Raw genomic sequence first — 18543 nt, forward strand, 5'->3', positions numbered from 1 at the left:
TAACCACCATGGGGAAGGATCTAACTAATAGAACTCCATCAAACGATTAAAGTTAGATTAAAGGAACTAATCAAATTCTCAGATTTCTTAAAAATTGTGAGTGTTTTATCAAGTGTGATCAAAGGATCGCGGTTCGGTAATCTAATTTTGCAACAAATATTTTATGTCAGTATGTAATGGACATAAAAGGGTGAAATTATGTATTCCAAATAATTGTTTTGACTCTCAAGATTCTGAAACCCCTTTTAGGTGGAGCTTAACAGCTTAAAAAAAAGAATCAAGAATGAATCAAAAATTGAAGAAGTTAACATTGATAATGATTGTGAAACAAGCTGAAAGACAAGTACTTTTAGGTATGAAGAAAAGAGGGTTTGGTGAGGGCTGGTGGAATGGCTTTGGCGGGAAGGTACAGGAAGGAGAGTCCATTGCAGAATGTGCTAAACGAGAAACTCAAGAAGAGTGTGGGCTAGTTATGGAAGAGTATTATCAAATCGGACACATGTTATTTGAGTTTGTTGGCGATCCAGTGTTATTAGATGTGACAGTGTTCAGATGTGACAAATATTCAGGAGCTGTGACTGAATCAGAAGAAATGAGACCAAAATGGTTCAGCTTTGATGAAGTACCTTTTGATAAGATGTGGCCTGATGATAAACTATGGTATCCACTCCTATTTAAAAACCAGAAATTTAAAGCTGATTATTTATTTGAAGGACATCATAAGATTTTGAGAGAAAATATTGTGCACGTCGATCAATTTGATTAGTAGGCAATTATAACTAATATTAAGATTCTTTTTGAAAGCAAAATTTGCACATTTTATTTTGTAGTTTTTAATAAACATATTTTCACTGGTGTGCTTCTCAAATCTCACTAAGGTAAACAATAAAGGTTTTCCATGACCTTTTGCTTGCCAGGTGATGGCTCTCCTAACTACATCATCAATTCATTGAAAGAATTGGCAAGAACAGCAAAATCTTTTTGCTGGTTAATACAAACAGTATTTTTGCACTTAGTATCATTTTAAGGAATCTTTTATGAACATAGTATCTGCTGCTATTTGCTTGCACAATATTTTTAAACAAAAATGTGCGGACACGAATTTTGAGAAATTCTTTTGTTGATTCTTCTTTATCATAATAAGAGGCGAACTTTGCTTTAAAAAATTATATATTTAAAGGGTTTTTAGTTTATGCACAGCACTTGTTATTTATTTTGCTTAATATTTTAACTAGTTTTTTTAATTTTTTTGTTTGATTCATTATTATCTTGTAGGTTGTTTCATAGTTTTTTTGATATACTTTTTGGACCTACCCCGGTGGAGGTCCTATAAATTAACCTCTGTTCGTTCGATCGTTCGTTCGTTCGTTCGTTCGTTCGTTACTAGCTTTTCTCGGGATTGGCTCATTAAAGTTTTTCCTAATTTTTGGCACAAAGATGCAAAATGGTAATGCCCAAAATGTGACGGAGCCCGATTTTCGAAAAAAATTCATTATCGGCCGAAAATGCCGGAAATATGCCGGAAAAACCGGTTTTTTGGCATTTTCTCGAGATTTCATCATTAGTTTTTTCTGATTTTTTGCACAAAGATGCGTATTAGCAATGCCTAAAACATGGATTAGTCCGATTTTTGAGAAAAATTCTTTTCCGGCTGAAAATGCCGGAAATATCCCGGAAATCGCCGTTTTTGCTGATTTTCATTGGACTTTTTCCTTATATTTCGTTGTTTTTTCACACAAAAACATTATTTGTAGCAATGCCCACCATCAAGCATGGTTTAATTGTCAATAAAAGTGATTTTTGAAGCCGGAACTTTCTAAAAATCGCCGGAACAGCCTATTTTCACCGGAAAAACGGTATTTCTTGAATTTCTCGAGCTGTACTTTATATTTTTTCATGAAATTTTGCACACTGATGCAAAATGGCAATACCTAAAATATGACAAGGCCTGATTTTCAATTAACGTACTTTTCCGGCCGAAAATGCCGGAAATATGATGGAAAAACCGGTTTTTTGGCATTTTCTCGAGATTTCATCATTAGTTTTTTCTGACTTTTTGCACAAAGATGCGTATTAACAATGTCTAAAACATGGTCTAGTCCGATTTTTGAGAAAAATTCTATTCCGGCTGAAAATGCCGGAAATATCCCGGAAATCGCCGTTTTTGCAGATTTTCATCGGACTTTTTCCTTATATTTCGTTGTTTTTCACACAAAAACATTATTAATATCAATGTCCACGATCAAGCATGATTCAATTGTTAATAAAACTGATTTTTGAAGCCGGAACTTTCTAAAAATCGCCGGAACAGCCGATTTTCGCCGGAAAAACGGTATTTCTTGAATTTCTTGAGCTTTACTTTATATTTTTTCATGAAATTTTGCACACTGACGCAATATGATAAATACCTAAAATGTGACGGAGCCCGATTTTCGAAAAACATTTTTTTCCGGCCGAAAATAACCGGTTTTTTGACATTTTCTCGAATTTTAATTTTTATTTTTTTCTGATTTTTTGCAGAAAGATGCGTATTCGCAATGCTCAAAACATGGCCGAGTTCGATTTTTGAGAAAAAATTTTTTCCGGTTGAAAATTCCGGAAATCGCCGTTTTTGCATATTTTCATTGGATTTTTTCCTTATATTTCTATGTTTTTCACACAAAAACATTATTGATAACAATGCTCACCATCAAGCATGATTCAATTGTCAATAAAACTGATTTTTGCGACCAGAACTTTCTATCTATTTTTTCCCTAAAACCCTTCCCTCTCCCCCTACCATCAATCAATGATGAATTTCTTGCGTTATGCATTTTCGCTAAACGCTATGTTTTCTGACTGATTTTTTTTCATTTTTCTCCTTGCATTGCTATCTAACTTTCATCATCAGGTAGGTCCATTCAGCATCTAGCTTGTTTATTCTCAAAATATACTCTGTTTTTGAAATTATGCATAATATGTAATTTCTTTTATTAAAGATTTAAGGACGACATAAAATAATTGAAAATGGCAACAAATACATTGAAAGAAATGCTGACAGAATTGAAAACAATTTGCTCCAGGTGTATATTGTGTTATACTACTGCAAATCCTTGCTATAAAACATTTGTAAGTTTTATTTCCATGATGAGTACATATTGTACATTTCAGTTTAAAGCTTCAAAATTTAATGCATAAATAGATGAACTTATTACCAATATTTTAGCCTGTAATCCTAAATTCAACATCACACCCCAGCTGGCACACAACGTTTTATGGAACGTTGTGAACGTTAGATAAACGTCGAAAAAACGTTGTGCGCCAGCTAGGACATTTATCGAATTTCAATGTTTTATTTGGTTTTATTTTTCAGGCTGAACAGGCGGATATAAATGAAAAACATTGTAGTTCATGTCTTGGCATTTTGGAACAGAACCAAATCCTTAACGTTGTTGATAAGGTTTAAAATTCATTTTGGGCATATCTAGATAATATACTGTAATTATGTAGGGTGTGTTCCTGCCAGATTTTGCTCTTCAACCTCAGACACCAAACAGGGGAAAATATTAAACTTTTTTGAATTTTTATTTATAGGTGTATATTTCACAGGTCTCTTGACCTCTACAAAACTTTCTTTTTTATACTGTTAGACACGAGGGCCTCTAAATTTTGAAGCCCCTTTTTCAAGACTTTGATTTGTGCTTGTTAAGTAACTCTTTATAAGCTATCCTTGCCATTGTTAGTGTTAGATACATTTTAATTGGTGAATCAATTGTGGGTAACTACCCCTTCCTCTCGTTGCCCTCAAAATTGAGTATATTTTTATGTATTTGTATTAGACTCTTTTCTGTTATACTGTTTGTGTGTATTTGTATTAAAATATTTCTTCTAACATTTACATTCTTAGGTTGCAAAAAAATTGAACAAAGAAAATTACACAACAGACTCCTTTGCATTAGCATTGGCCTTCCCACAATGCCTGGTTCTAAGAAAGGTTTATTAAAAATTTTCTTGTTTTTTGTTCGAGTTTTCATAGTTCACACATATAAATCTTTTGTAACTTTTTAGAATCGATAACACTAATTGTTCTTGGTTCGAAAATAGAATAACCAAATGAGATTTCAGTATAAAATTTTTTCTCCCAATAATTCTTTGATTTTTTTACAGAGAGCATTACTGGCACACATCAAGGAATCTAACTTGTAAGCCCTTATCATTTATGCTTTAATTGGATAGAGTGTAGCCAAAAAATCTGCCTATGATACCCTTTTCTTCTATACTGTTGACAAGAGAGCCACATTTTAATACACAATACACCCCTTCTCAAAATTTTGTGAAGTGTCACAGTTATGAAATTTGTGTTGAAATTTTTTAATTATTTCATCTCCGAAACATTCTTTGTCTTTTGACGTGATGTAGAGAATTCCCATAAAAGTCATTACACGTAAAATAGTCGAGTTTTCTAAGCCAATCAAATTCTGACCAAATCCGTTACTGAAGCCAATCTTCATCATAAGAATCAAAAAGATTGGATTCACCAGGTTTTTGTTGCTAAAATATAGGTAATACAGCTACCTGGGCAGTTAAGTGCAATTATAAGTGTTTTCACCTTACATAATTTCAAAATCATTACATCCAGCTTCAACACAGAGCTTCACACCACCAAATGCAATGATTTGATGAACCCTAAAGAAGCTTACAAACTAAGCATTATTAAAACACTGGAACAAGTCACCAAGAAAAAATATAACATCAAGGTATTTTATAGAATGTAAATCTATGGGACAAGTTGGAGCTTTTACAAGCTCTTGCTTGTAAAAAAACAATTTTGCTATTTTTTCCGAACAATAGAACATCTCTATTACTTCAAATGGTCAATTAGTGAAGTATCTTATGAATACTCCAGCTCATCCCAAATCTATAAAGTTAAAAAATCTTTAAATCCAGTTATACTCACAGCCAATTCGATTGACTTCAAAATATGCCAATTTTGCCCTGTTTGCCAATTATTTTGCATTCGATTGACAGAAATTTGGCAAAGTTGGCAAAATTTGAGTGCCATAAATGCCAAATAAAAAAGAAGTGGTGAATCTGGCATTCTTGGCAAATTTGGAACTTACCTCCATACGTCTCCATACAAAACACTGTTCCCACGAGATCTGTGTTCTTTTCGCTCCAATTTTGCCACTTTGCCAAATTTATTCGTGGAAAATAAAATGTGACGTTTGCATAATTAAGACATACAAATTAATTATTTTCGTACGATATTGAACATAGTTGGCCTGAACACAAAAATAACATTACGCACAAATACATAGGGCTTAATTACTATGTGATTGTGGTCCTCAAACACAAAGGTTTTTTCCTGACAGGACTACTTTTTACCAACTGTGTAAGAATCTTTGTTAGTTATTAATGGAAGCTCGAGAGTATATCTATGTGTATACTTTAAAGAGGGAGCGCCGGAAAAATTTGGTACACTTTTTCTCAGGCTTTTTGACGTTTTATAATAAGCCCCAATTTTTATTTTACTTTTTTCATATATTTCAGAGTCCACTACTGGTGAAAGTTCAATTTACTTATTTCAAAGAGGATGAAGAAATTAAACGATTGTAAGTCAAAAACAGAGTCCTTGCCTATATCGAATATAATATGAACTACTACTTCCATTATATCAACAATGATGTATGATTCAAAAAAGTTTTAAACCTAGAGGCTAAACAAAGTCTTCGTTGAGTTCAAGATTTGTGGTAGGAAATAAATATTTTAAAAGAATTTTTGACAGTTTTTGATTTGAAAATCGTCAACATTTGCTATTGTTGATTAAAGACGAAGATAAAGATTAAATATATTTTAATGACAATCATTTGTTTTCTAGGGAACCACTGCTACCGAAACCTTCTCAGAAACGAAGAGTAAGATCCACAGATTATTATAGCAAAATTTTGTCAGAAATGGTTTTCTCTCTTTAATTTTTCCATTTTTCCACAATCTTTCTCCCATTTTCTAATATTTTTGTTATCTTTCTATGTCTAGATGTTGAGACATTTAAAAAAAATGTTTAATAAATAGCTAACTCAGCAAAAATCCCTTTTACTTTAAATAGAGTAAAATAGAAAACTTATCAACTTATAATATGCAAAGTTCACCTCTGTTCCAAGTTATTTTCAAACATAAGCAAACTTTCTTAACTTTCAGTTCCAGAAGAAACATAACACCAATCAGAAATCACCTTTGAATAATATACAACTCATCACAGAGACTGTCAACAAGTTACCTGATTCTAAAGTGGTTCAGTAAGTGTTTTATACAGAATGAAGGAATGAAACATTTACAGGAAGGAAGATTTCTTACCGGTATGTAGGTACAGGGATGTCCGATCAAACGAGGGTCCAAATACATTGATGCCATTCATCAGGTCCGGCGGAACAGCCATAAAAGTGATAAAAAAATGGAATAAGATTCGCTAGGAATTTGAGAAAAAAATCTCATTTGCTCAAAAGTCAGGAGGCTGAAGTTTCCCCAGTCTCCCCGCTTCTGCCGGGCCTGTTCATCCATCACTCTGTATCTTCAAATACTTTTGGATTTCAAACGCGCGTACACACCCCAACTAAGAAAGAAAATCCTAATCTCTACTTTTTTTGGGATAAGGTAAAAGAAAACAGGGTGGATTAATCGCGGTGCTCGTAAGTCTAGACCTATTGGGAACAGGAACTAAAAATCGTACGATCTTGTATGCTATTATTGACACTTAATGGGTTAATGATAATTATAGGGAATGCTGCGAATGCAGAGTTTGGGTTCAATACAATAAAATCAAAGACGGCTACCTGGCGTTGCTGAACTTGGTGACTTATTGAAAAAGTACTTTTAAGTTTTTCCTTCACATTTTTAGGTATACATCAGTACCTCCCGAACGAGCTGAAAAACCGTGTGATATCAACATTTCGTTCGTACATGAACCCATTTATATTGCTGGTAATATTCTCATTGAAATAGATTCTCTCAAAGTTTAGTCGAGTTAGAGTTACAGGACAAGTATGTGGTTAAAGTGTGTGTTTATCGAACCGGAATTTTCCATTCCGTTTCTTGACGATGATTCTTTTTTAGATAGAAGCCTTTCAAGTTTCCAAACATTCGAAAAAGTTACGAGGTGGAATAGACGTTAATTGCGTAGAAAAACACGGGTGACGTCTATTATAGGCAAGAAAAACCTAATTTGTAATATATGATTCTTTCTTTTTCTTTTGTGATTGCTAAACAGGTCGATATAACAAATATTCTCGAGAATTAAGTCAAACACCATGGCTCATTGATGGTGAACGTAAAACAGAATCTTCAGTTCAAGTAAGATTTTTTTTGTATCCCTTCTTCGATTAAATTTTATAGACTTAAATCTCACTCGTAAAATCTATATGCTTGAAAATCAAATTCAATGTAAAGTATACGAGAAACTATTTTTCGGAATCCCTAAGATATGAGTCATTAGAAACCAGAACTGGTTCTGTTCCAATAACTAAAAGCGACTTTATACATTTGCGGTTTTGTGTGCTGCGGGGTGACTGAAGCGATTTGGAATAACCCGTAGTTCTGACCCGCAAAATTGAGAACAGTAAAAGTCAATCAGGATCTAGACAAATTAAAAGCTAACCGTCTCAGTAGCAGTTAAAAAACTACATAATAAACTCACGAATGGCTGTTGCTTTGTTGCAAAATTCTTCAATATTTGGACCAACAAGATTTTTTTTTCAAAATTGTTTTCTTTTATTCAGGAATTAATTTGCGATAGACTGATCAAAGCTACCGGTGCATCAGGTACTGCTTTTGAATTTTGTAGGAATAAATTTCATGAAAATAACATCCTATAACGTCTGTCTCAAAAACACTTAACCTTTATAATCATTTTTCAGCACAAATTTTATACTATAATAAAAAGCTATGCATCGTTGGAAAGATATTTTCAAGGCAGGGGAATAATCTAAATGATAAAATACTTTTGAAAAATGATGTGAAATGAAGATGAAAAAATATCGATTTTTTTTTCAAAAATTATGACATCAGACTTTTTTTAAATATTTGAAATTGGTTGATTCAAATATGTATTGAGATTTGTAGTATCTTTCTTGGATAAAAAGTTACAGTTCTGTAAAGCAGGCCATTTTTGCATTGTTAATTTTTTTGGATTATGTATGGATTTTTCTTGACACTTCGTCTTTTAGAAGTCAAATTTATGTCATCTGGGAGAGAAGACTGTGACGTTAGAATGCTCGGAAAAGGTATTTCGTAGTTTTATTAAAGTTTATTTCATCAAATTAGGTTTCAATTAAATTTTGGATGGATGTATACCTTCCTTAACCCTTATAAATGAAAATCAAAAAAGTTAAATAAATACTCAGATAAACAGCGAATTTGGTGATATAAAATTATGAAGTTTTTGTATGAAGTACTTTGAAGTTACAGCTCCGAAAAAATCGAAAGAACGACTGGATTGCTTTTTAGAATGTCTTTACTCTTTTATCAGGTAGACCATTTGTCGCTGGTTTGGTGAATCCGAAAACGACGAATTTACCGGCTGACGAAGTCAGATCTTTAGAAAGAGAAATCAATCAATCAACGGAGTTAGTTGGCGTCAGGGATCTTCAAGTTACAGATAAGTATGTACCCACCTGGTACGCAATGTTATTTCAACGTTGCATGGACGTTGTGAACATTAGATAAACGTTGAAACAACGTTGCGTGTCAGCTCTGTATCGTTGGAGTTCAAATTATAGAAATCGTCAACACCGTCTTTACAGGAAAAGAATCTTACAATCATATATGCATATAATGTCTATTTTTACAATAAATCTTATATCATTAACTAAAAAACTGAAAGGTCATAGGGGGGAAAATAAGAGGGGGGAGATTTAAAAAAATCAAGAATTTGGTGGGGGAACAAACCCTGGAGGACACTATGGTCGGTCAGTTTGGACAGCGAAATTCTAGTTTATTTAATAATACTGTTTCTTAAAAATGCTAAAATATAAAAGGTAAAAATCAAGTGGAAAATAAAAAAGCCATATGTATAAAAATCTACAAACAACGTAGGACCAGGGTCTATACATGTATGAATCCTTCGCGAATTATCTTTTCTCTATGAAATGACCATTGATTTCTTTTTCATGTTTTAGAGAAAGCCTTGTCATTCTAAAAGCTGGTGAAAACGAGAAGAAAAAGTGTTACAGGTAAAGATGCTTCTTATTCAAGTATATTAAGTTAGGGTTGTACGTGACATGACCGGCTGGCTGGAGCTATATGGTCCCCTTCTCAACACTCTATGTACAGTGTGTGATTGACTTAGTTATTGTTCTTTAGGGGGGAGGGCACTTTTCATGATTATCTGAAGTCACAATTTCATTTGTTGGTCTTTCGGCTAAAACCGAGGATAAACTGAACAGTGTCATGTACTTGCAATTACAATCCGCCTAGAAATAGTAAAGTAGAGATTAGCAGAAACTCTCAATCAATTGAAATTTGTTTTCCGACTTTAGTGCGAAGATTTGGTGCCCAGAACCGATCGATGATGAACAACTCGATGGCATCAATACAACGAAGGTATGTTTGAGGCGTGCTTAGCAGACCTTTTGTCAGACGATGAGGCTATAAGGTTCCTCCTAGCAAATTGCCACAATGAGCTGATTAAAGGTTTTTTAAAGAGAATCATAAACTAAACCAAGGTAGAGCATCCAGCTACGATGCAAATGGTCGTAGCATCCTAGCCATGATATTTCTAATGACATAATGTCATATTTAGTACAAAATCGTACTTGATGCCTCTCTTCTCGATGCTCGGCAGATAAGAGTCGAGGATCAAGGGTAAGTCGAGAAATTGAGGGAAAGAGGCCCTCCCTTACCTTCGGGTGGACAGGTATCAAAAGAGTAGCTATCGGTTCACCTGCGACTACTTTCGTAGACTCGACTTAGGTTGGTAAACTAAATCATATTTCATATGAGGTTTATTTTTCTTCTTCTTTTTTTCATAGGATTTGAAAATTGGTCAAAAGACACCTCTTCGTGTACTGCATAGGTATGCTTTATACTATAGCTTTTTCAAAATGGTGTAATGTGAACAATAGAATTTATATCCCCATTGGGATTTCTAGATGTTCATCCCACTGTGTGAAAAAGTTCCTACAGGGCTGTGAAACAGGGGTGTTTATGTTTATAATCCTGCTGATTTTGAAGAGAAGAGTAATTTTTTGACACATCTTTAATTCTGTTTTTCTTCCATAACAGGCGACCATTGTGCGTTCGCGAGCGGACGATATACTCTATGAACATCCAACGTATAAACAAAGAAGAAGACACAACTCATCATTATCAATTGCAATTAAAAACTGAAGCTGGAACGTATCTTTTTCATTTTTGAGTTAAATAATGATTTTTATGTTTCCATAATTGAATTTTCACGAATGAATCAAAACTCATTATATCACAGTAATGTAGCAAAGTTATAACCTCCCTTTTGATCCATCAAATACCATCACTTAAGTTATACACATTCGAGTTATGTATTATTAAATAAAAAATATTTTTCCTTAAATCCTTTGTAACTGGTCATCGTTTAGCTATATCAAAGAGTTTGTACATGGTGATTTAGGGCGGACGATACCTTCGATGTGCACTTTAATGGGCGCACCATTCGACATATTGGAACTTGACGTTGATGTAAGAAGTACTTATATTATTTTTACCGAGATCAAAAATTTGAACCATTGATTTTACAGCCACGAATTGGCTGGGTGCGGAACTCTTGGATGGGAAATGAAGCTACTTATTTCCCATCCGAAACTCGTGAACCGCGTGGTTTTGACAAAAAGGTCTGATATAAAGTAAAAACCATCACCAGATAATGCTGTTTAAAACAAAAAAAGGGATCGATTCAATTTGTTATTCTGAATGCGGTGAAAATCTCACTTTTTCTTGCTCTAGAAAGGTTGAAGCTCCTTCGGGGCTTTAAACGATTAGAACCCCGAAAATGTTTTTCACTATCTTCTATAATTTTTCTGCATTATTGATGACGTCATTTTTATTGATAAACGTGTCAAAACTTGAAGTTAATTGGAGTGATTTTTTTTTCAGTGAGCTATTGTAGCCAAAGAACACCACTTGATAAGAATAAGGCTAATATGCAAGTCATTCCCAGGTTTTATTTAAAGAAAGAGTAACTTTTCATATTCTTAATCTTTTTCCTCAACAGGAAGTTCAACTGGACTGGCCACCGAAAATTGAATCAACGTAAAAAACGAAAAGCTGGTTGAGTTATATTTCCCTTGCGTTCACCGACGCTTTAAAAACAATGATTTTCCAGGCGAATGGATCTTTACCACATGAATGAATGAAAGATGAATGGATATTCAAATGGTTTTCACCAATTCCTTGACGAGAATCTCATTTTATTGAGCCCGTAATTGAACAATTAAGTAGGTAGTAAAATGGTGCTGGAAGACCTACTGTTCTCAATAAAGGGTAGAAAAGAAAATACTTACTAAAGTATTATTTTTGTAGAAGATTTTGTGAATAATGTACTTTCATGTGATGTACTTTACTTTCTATTGTGTAATTAGTTACCACGTAAAGATAAGTAAATTCATATTTTAGAGTGTCCAGTTCTTCTCAATATGATTCATGATTTTTTGCACAATAAAAGAAAGTGTTAATCCCCAAAATGTGACGGAGCCCGATTTTCGGACATCTTTCCTAGAATTTTGATTCTGGATATCAAGGCTAGAAGAGTGTACGCAACGATAAGCGAAATAAACCTTTCGAGATTACGTTATAACTTTTAAAGAGACGAGACCAGGCCTAGAACTAACCAATTAACATGCAAATATAAACTTTGATGATGTTTGCCTTTGACCGAGGGTGCTCTTAACCCTACTGTTTGTCCTTACAAGGCTCCTTAGCTTAGTCACAGGGTATGAGTGTCCAAGCATAACTGCTAATATTCAAACAATAGACGATATCGCGTTTAGATAAATGCAATGCATTCTGGTTTCTCGGGGACTCTCAAGGGAATTATATTCTATTCCAGATCATTATATAATCGACATTATAATTCCTTTGAGGGTCCCCGAGAAACCAGAATGCATTGCATTTATCTAAACGCGATATCGTCTATTCGACTTGCAGCCTGGGTGTCCTAGAGATCGTTTGCCAACCCAAAAAAGTCAGCCAAGTTTCCATTGAGGAAAATGAGTAAAGATAGGAAAAATAAAATAAAAGGTTAATAACACCCTGTAGATTTTACGCTTTCTTTAAAAACTTTAAACAGTGTGATCAACTAAAGTCTGTCTCAAAATAATTTGCAGCTGAGACAAAAATGGCTGTAACTTTTGATAAAATTTGAATGAAGTTGCGATTTTTCGTTGAAAAGATATTTGTGAGTGGAATACTATCAAGCAAAAAAAATTGAAAATAAATAAAAATAAAAATGACAAATGAAGAAGAAAAAACTCAACTTCTTGTAGAAATGTGTTATATTTACTATTTTCACAGGAGTGATTCTTCAATCTTTGACCATTATCACAGTGAAAAAAATATTCATTCAATCAAAAGATATCACACAAAGTTTGTTATTGGTTGATTGACAATAGGCTGTTTTTTATCGTTTTTTACTACTTTATAGAGTCAACCAGCAATAATTTTTGTTTGAAATCTTTTGATTGAATGAATATTTTTGAAAAATTCTTTCACAGTAATAAGATTCTAAGATTGAAGAATCGCTCCTGTGAAAATGGTAATCATAGACATTTCTACAAGAAGTTGATTTTCTTCTTCATTTTTCATTTTTCTTTTTTTCTTTTTTTTTTGCTTTATAATATTCCACTTGCAAATACCTTTTCAATGAGCACAAAATCGCAACTTGATTTGAATTCTATCAAAAGTTACAGCCATTTTTGTCTCAGCTGCAAATTCTTTTGAGACAGACTTTAAAGGTTACATGCTGCCGTTTTTTATTAGAAACTTAATTTTGATGAAAGAATTCACCAAATTGATGATGTTAAAAAATAGCAGCCCCCCTTAAGGTAATACTTATTGTTAAGAAAGAGGTTTCCGAAACTGTAATTTTGATACTTTTTAACATAATTTTCACTCAAAATTTTATTTATTTACAATACTTGACGTAGAAGTCTAAAAAAGGTCAAACAAACTAAAAATTCGGATAAAAAAATCTTAAAATCCCACTCAATTTCATGCGCTTCAAAACAACTGAGAAGATTTAATGTCTGAAAGTTGAATAAAGATTAACTCCAAACTCTTCATAATAAGAACTTCCCAGTAAGTGGGGAGGGGGTGTACGGTATTTCGAAATTGCAGAAATCGAACCTTTTTTCATCGGAATTTCGGAAATCGGGCAGAATTCCTACTTCGGTATTTCGGAATTCTGAAATTGTTTCGGTTTCGGAAATCCATGAATTTTTGCTTCGAAATTTCGGTTCATACATGAAAAATCAAATTTGATGAAAAATAAGTCAAAACGAGGAAAAATACCCTAAAAAATCGGTATCGGAATTGCAAGTATTTTTTTACGAAATTTCGGAGATTTTGGCAAAATTATTCGGTATTTCGGAAATCGCAAACCCCGTACCCCGTAAAAGTCGCAATAAAATTATAATTATTATATTAAAAAAGAAAGTTAAATTTTATATTTACAATTTTACAATAATTCACACTCAATAGTAATAAATGTTATAATCAATATATTTTATGTATATAATAAAAATCCCAAGTAAAAAAATTTCTTACACTAATATTTATAATTTCTAAGCTAATGTAAAAATTACTTTTTGAAATATTACTTGGAGTTTTAAAAAAGACTTTTAAGTTTTAACCCCCGGTCTAATTTTAAGGTTTTACAACATCAATTTCGGCGTCCTAAAAAACCTACCCTTTACCCGTTTAATGAGGGGGTCTAACGTCCATGCACTCTTTTTTTACTACCATATGGAAACCAAGTCAGTTTAATTAACAGTAATCCCCTTGAGAGTGGTTTCCACACGATAACAAAGCATAGTGTACACTTAAACCGAATTGACTTCAGCAACCTTGAAATACTTTGAGAAACCCAGCTGATAAGCAGCGTTGTTTGAAGGTCCATTTGACATTAGATAGACCTTGTAACAACCTGGCGCTAAGTACCTCTTTCTAAAGAGTCACCACGCATTTCGAAAATTAATTTTATATCTACCCATTATCATAAAGTCATTAAAAGTGGAAGTTTTTATGTCAAATTAGGAACACAATCTCGACAGACTTTGACATTTTCAGGCTTTGTATACAAAGTTCGACTCACGAATCACAAAGTATTCCAAAAACGCAATTCCATGTCTATCTACCATCTTCCTTCTACTTGAAGATTTGCAAAAATGCTGATTCATCATAAATGAGTATCGGGGAACATGATTCGTTCTTGCTGCATGCTAACAAAACCATCTTGTGTGGTTTCGATTTCCGGTTCCGTGTAATTCGGACTGACACCGTCATCATCGTACTGTAGAAGAGCACGTGAGAAAAAAAATTATTACACTTTTTTATAAGAGCTAGTAAAGTTTTGCTGAGGCTTGGTTGTTATTTTTTTTGCACTTTGAGTTTCAAATGGTTCTTATCTTATTCTTATTTATAGGGTGTTATTGCGGTATTTTGTATTTTATGCGTTATACCCAATTTTTATTACTATGACTCCTAAATAGCTTGCAATTGAATAATTTCAGGCTCAGCATTGTTCTTAAATTATTCTTATTTTTTGGCGATTTTGAGCCTCATTGTTCTTATAAAATTGTTCTTATAGAATTTTCTCTTTTAGTGACTTTAAGAACTGAATCCTGCAACATATAGTCCCAGAATTCATATGTATCACAGAATGTAGGTTTTTAGAAAATTGACGTCAAAATTTGCATAAAAAAAACACCTGCATTCTGTGGGCAAGGGACTGTAAGCTGAGAAATCGACAAAAGTTCACAGTATCATATAAAAACAGAGATAAAAGCATTGTAGAACCATAAGATTTTTATAGGATCCAGTATATTTAAGCTGAGTCTCAGTTAGTCTTAACTTAATTTATTGACTATGTGGTATTTTTAGTAGTCATTTCTGGAGTCTAAGGCTTTTGTATTAAATAGTTTTCGTCAAAATTGAGGCTCGTGTTCTAGAATGAATAGAACTTAGAACTAAAACTAGAATTGAACTTCTTATAAAAAACGTTTACTTACCAAACCAGAATCGAGGTCTCGGCTGTCATCATTAGTTTGATCCCAAATGAAATCACCATCTTCATCATCGTCATCTTCCGCTGCCGTAAACTTATCCATGTTCAAATCATGTTGACTACTACCGTTGTCAAGCAACTCACGAGTGCTCGTGTATCGTGAGGAATCTTTTGGTGCGAAAACAACACCGTCTTGGTAAATCGTGTCATCCTGAAAAATGTTTAAAGATTTTGTTTTTGAATAAGTTGATAGCTTTACTTACTCATCAATTTTTATTTTTAAGCTTTTTCACATTGAATTGACACGAATGTGGAGCAAGATTGGTCAGAAAGAGGAAAAGAAAAACAGTTCTGTGTTTATTCAGCACGAAATTGAACACAATATAATAATAGGAGACACCGGCCTAATATAAAACATGTGTCTGATATGAAACGGGGACACTTATGTATAACTGAAACATTTAATAGCAAGAAGAATTCTTTTTTTGCACAGGCAGTAATAAAAACAAGTCTTAAAATTTTAAAACCTCTTTCCAACCATCGTTTCATTGAATGAATCACACAGAGAAGAACTCTTATATTCATGTGAGTACACCCAATAAAAATCTTCATAAACCCAACTTTTTGAAAATGCTAATAGTCAAAATGAATAACAACACATGAGAGAAGAGGCGGAAATTTGGACATCTCCGTAGATAAAAAAGAACCCATTTTCCCTGAAAAATTCATAAATTACTCACTTCATTTATATTAGTCGTCGACAATTTCAAATTTGGTGGAAAATCACTAAATTGACCATTGTTGTTTAGATAATTATCAGTGGTGGAGCGAGCGCCAAATTTCGCTTTACGTGGAAGCGGATCACGTTGACGTACATAAACTGTTCGGTTGCGTCCGTAACCACGGCAACAACAAACAATGATGAGAAAAATAATCAATAGGCCAGCCAAAGCACATAAAGCTAAGAACCATACAGTTCGATACCACGGTGTCTCAGCCGTCTGTGCACCTAGTTAGACGGGAAAAAAAAAGAATTATTTTTAATTTTTCATCTTCATTTTCGATTATCTTTTCAACAAGCCAAAAACCACTATTTAATTCGAAGTCAATCAAAAGTTACAGTCTTCTTCCTGCTGCAGATTTTGTATATTGAGACAGACTTTAAGTTTATTCATCTGGTGGCTGTCCACGGAGGAGCCGGTAGTGAGGTAGTCTATCCTTTCTTTTCTATTTGCGCTACACATGGGAATCGAATGCTGAAGTGTAGCGCCAGTAGCTTACAGCTCAGATCAGTGAGGATCGAACCGCAAGATTTACAAAACACTAATTTCGTTAATCAACAGATCGACATCAAGAAAAACCCAAAGATGACTAGAAGAATATTGACCCGACCTACCTTAAAACATAAAAATGAAATAAATAACATCATAATAAAGCATCACAAATCATCAGATAAATGGTAATAATTAAACTTAATAAATCTAAAACTTAGGGACACTGAGGGACAAGCTGGAGTTTTTACAAGCTCTTATTTAATTTGGTTGGTCGTTAAGATGTAATAAAACAATTTTATTACTTTTTCTAAAGAACGCGTCATCTCCATCACTTTAAATGACCAATTAGTGAAGTATCTTGTAAAAACTCCAGCTCATCCCAAAACTTACTTGTACTAGGAGTTCCGCTGTTTCCAATTACCGTAATAACGGCTTCCTCCGTGGTCACTTGTTCTTCCGTATTCCCCACTAATGTTGTCAATGTTACTTTGTATCGGTATGCTAAAATCAAAGTGGTTTATTTTAGAATAAGAAGATCTTCAAACCTTGAAATATTTTACGCAATTGTTGTCAAAGCCCTTGAAACGTAAAACTTTATCTAATAATACAGTCGGTGATCTCTAATTCGACGTTCTACTATTCGATGCGCTCCATTATTCGATGAAAATCCAGTTCCCCTTGAAAATTGAATAAGAGAGCGTCAACTGTATTCAAGTTTTGGCATTTATTTATCATTATCCTTATAAAGTTATAAAAATCGATTCTCGCGTGGTAGCTGTAATATTTCTCTTTAATTTTTCTGGAATAAGACTTTTGCTCAAAGGTTTTGTTCTTATATAAGTTGATATCATTTGCTTACTAATCAATCTTAATTTACAATTTTTGGATCGACACGGATAGATGTTCCACACAAGATTGATCAGAGTGAGGAGAGGAAAACAGATTTTTGTTTATCCAGCACAAAATCGAACACAATATAACAATAGGAGACACCGTCCTGATATAAGACATGTGTCTGATATGAAACAGGAACACTTTTGCAAAACTAAAACCTTTAAGAATAATTTCGACTTACTCCCTACAGCTCGATCCGGTCCATTCCAATTCAAATCACCCGCTTTAGCTGTCAATGTTTTGATATCATTCTGATACATGGCGTATTCGACGACCGGTCCGTTAAGTTGGAAGGACTCCGACCAGTCCACAATGACCGTGGTAGGAGTAGCTTCAGAAATACTCACTTTTGGTGGTGCCACGGCTTTCGGTTCTGAAAGAAAAGTTGTAGATGGATGGTGTATAAATTTTAAGTTTGCACGAAGTTAATATCATTTTACATTTTTATATTTCTATCGAGTATACCGGGTGGCCCAAATATATACCATCTACACATTTAACTTCACAACCCAAAATGAAGCTCAGACACTTATTCCCTTGCCCGGAGGTCACTTATATAGCTTTTTGATAGACTGAATTGTGCTGATTAGTAACACGTTGTAATTTGGCATTTTTTGCCTTTGGTTATGCATTACTTTAATGGGATAAATTTTCGCGGGGATTAAATTTCGCGGTTGAGCTCATCCGCGAAATTTTAAGATTTCGCGGGGATTAATTTTCGCGGATGAGGGATTCCCTGATTTTTCGTGGGGATTTAATTTCGCGGATTGGGCTACAAATTAAAATTTTTGAAAAGGGTCAAAACATTGAAATAAAAATTTTCCAGGAAAATTAAGAATTTTTTTTCAAGTAATAAGAGGGTGTTTTGGAAGAGGGCGAGGAGATATGTATTACAACTATCAAAAGTTGAATTTGAACTTCCATGGTGTGGAGCTAAATTTTCACAGCCTATTTGGGAAAAAAGCGGAAGAGAAATTCGGGAAATGACAATAAATAAATTCTTTTGTTTTCCGTTTTCCCTCCTTTTCTTACATATCCTTTTAAATGTTTAATTTCAAGCCAGTTGGATTACCCTCTTGCATTGAAAAGCTTTTAACAATAAGCGATCACTTTAGATAAAAATTTTTCCAATACCTCTTCCAAGTTTGT

At 33.6% G+C, this 18543-nt stretch overlaps 3 protein-coding genes across 3 annotated transcripts in view; 2 read left to right on the forward strand and 1 right to left on the reverse strand.

Annotated features, from left to right (window-relative positions):
* Positions 1-283: 283 nt before the first annotated feature.
* On the forward strand, positions 284-766 carry LOC136811019 (oxidized purine nucleoside triphosphate hydrolase-like). The gene has a single exon (XM_067067622.1). The coding sequence runs from the start codon at positions 284-286 to the stop codon at positions 764-766; it is 483 nt and encodes a 160-aa protein (XP_066923723.1).
* A 2180-nt stretch (positions 767-2946) lies between these two features.
* Positions 2947-11611, forward strand: LOC136810876 (tRNA pseudouridine synthase Pus10-like). The gene is made up of 19 exons (XM_067067466.1): positions 2947-3108; positions 3353-3439; positions 3887-3973; positions 4147-4181; positions 4619-4736; positions 5530-5591; positions 5858-5894; positions 6178-6275; positions 6875-6957; positions 7244-7326; positions 7752-7794; positions 8199-8255; positions 8501-8633; positions 9150-9203; positions 9510-9573; positions 10002-10045; positions 10255-10368; positions 10587-10686; positions 11219-11611. The coding sequence occupies exons 1-19, from the start codon at positions 3007-3009 to the stop codon at positions 11258-11260; spliced, it is 1443 nt and encodes a 480-aa protein (XP_066923567.1). The 5' UTR covers positions 2947-3006; the 3' UTR covers positions 11261-11611.
* A 2693-nt stretch (positions 11612-14304) lies between these two features.
* Positions 14305-18543, reverse strand: part of LOC136810877 (usherin-like) — a 47219-nt gene continuing 42980 nt past the window's right edge. The window contains exons 35-39 of the mRNA XM_067067467.1: positions 17576-17767; positions 16891-17001; positions 15967-16235; positions 15231-15437; positions 14305-14512 (exon numbers count right to left, since the gene is read on the reverse strand). Coding sequence (XP_066923568.1) covers positions 14399-14512; positions 15231-15437; positions 15967-16235; positions 16891-17001; positions 17576-17767 — 893 coding nt within the window. The 3' untranslated portion in view covers positions 14305-14398. The remainder of the gene's footprint in view (positions 14513-15230; positions 15438-15966; positions 16236-16890; positions 17002-17575; positions 17768-18543) is intronic.

The sequence above is a fragment of the Clytia hemisphaerica genome, unplaced genomic scaffold (genome assembly GCF_902728285.1).
Source record: "Clytia hemisphaerica strain Z4C2 unplaced genomic scaffold, Clytia hemisphaerica genome assembly, whole genome shotgun sequence".
Classification (NCBI taxonomy): domain Eukaryota; kingdom Metazoa; phylum Cnidaria; class Hydrozoa; order Leptothecata; family Clytiidae; genus Clytia; species Clytia hemisphaerica.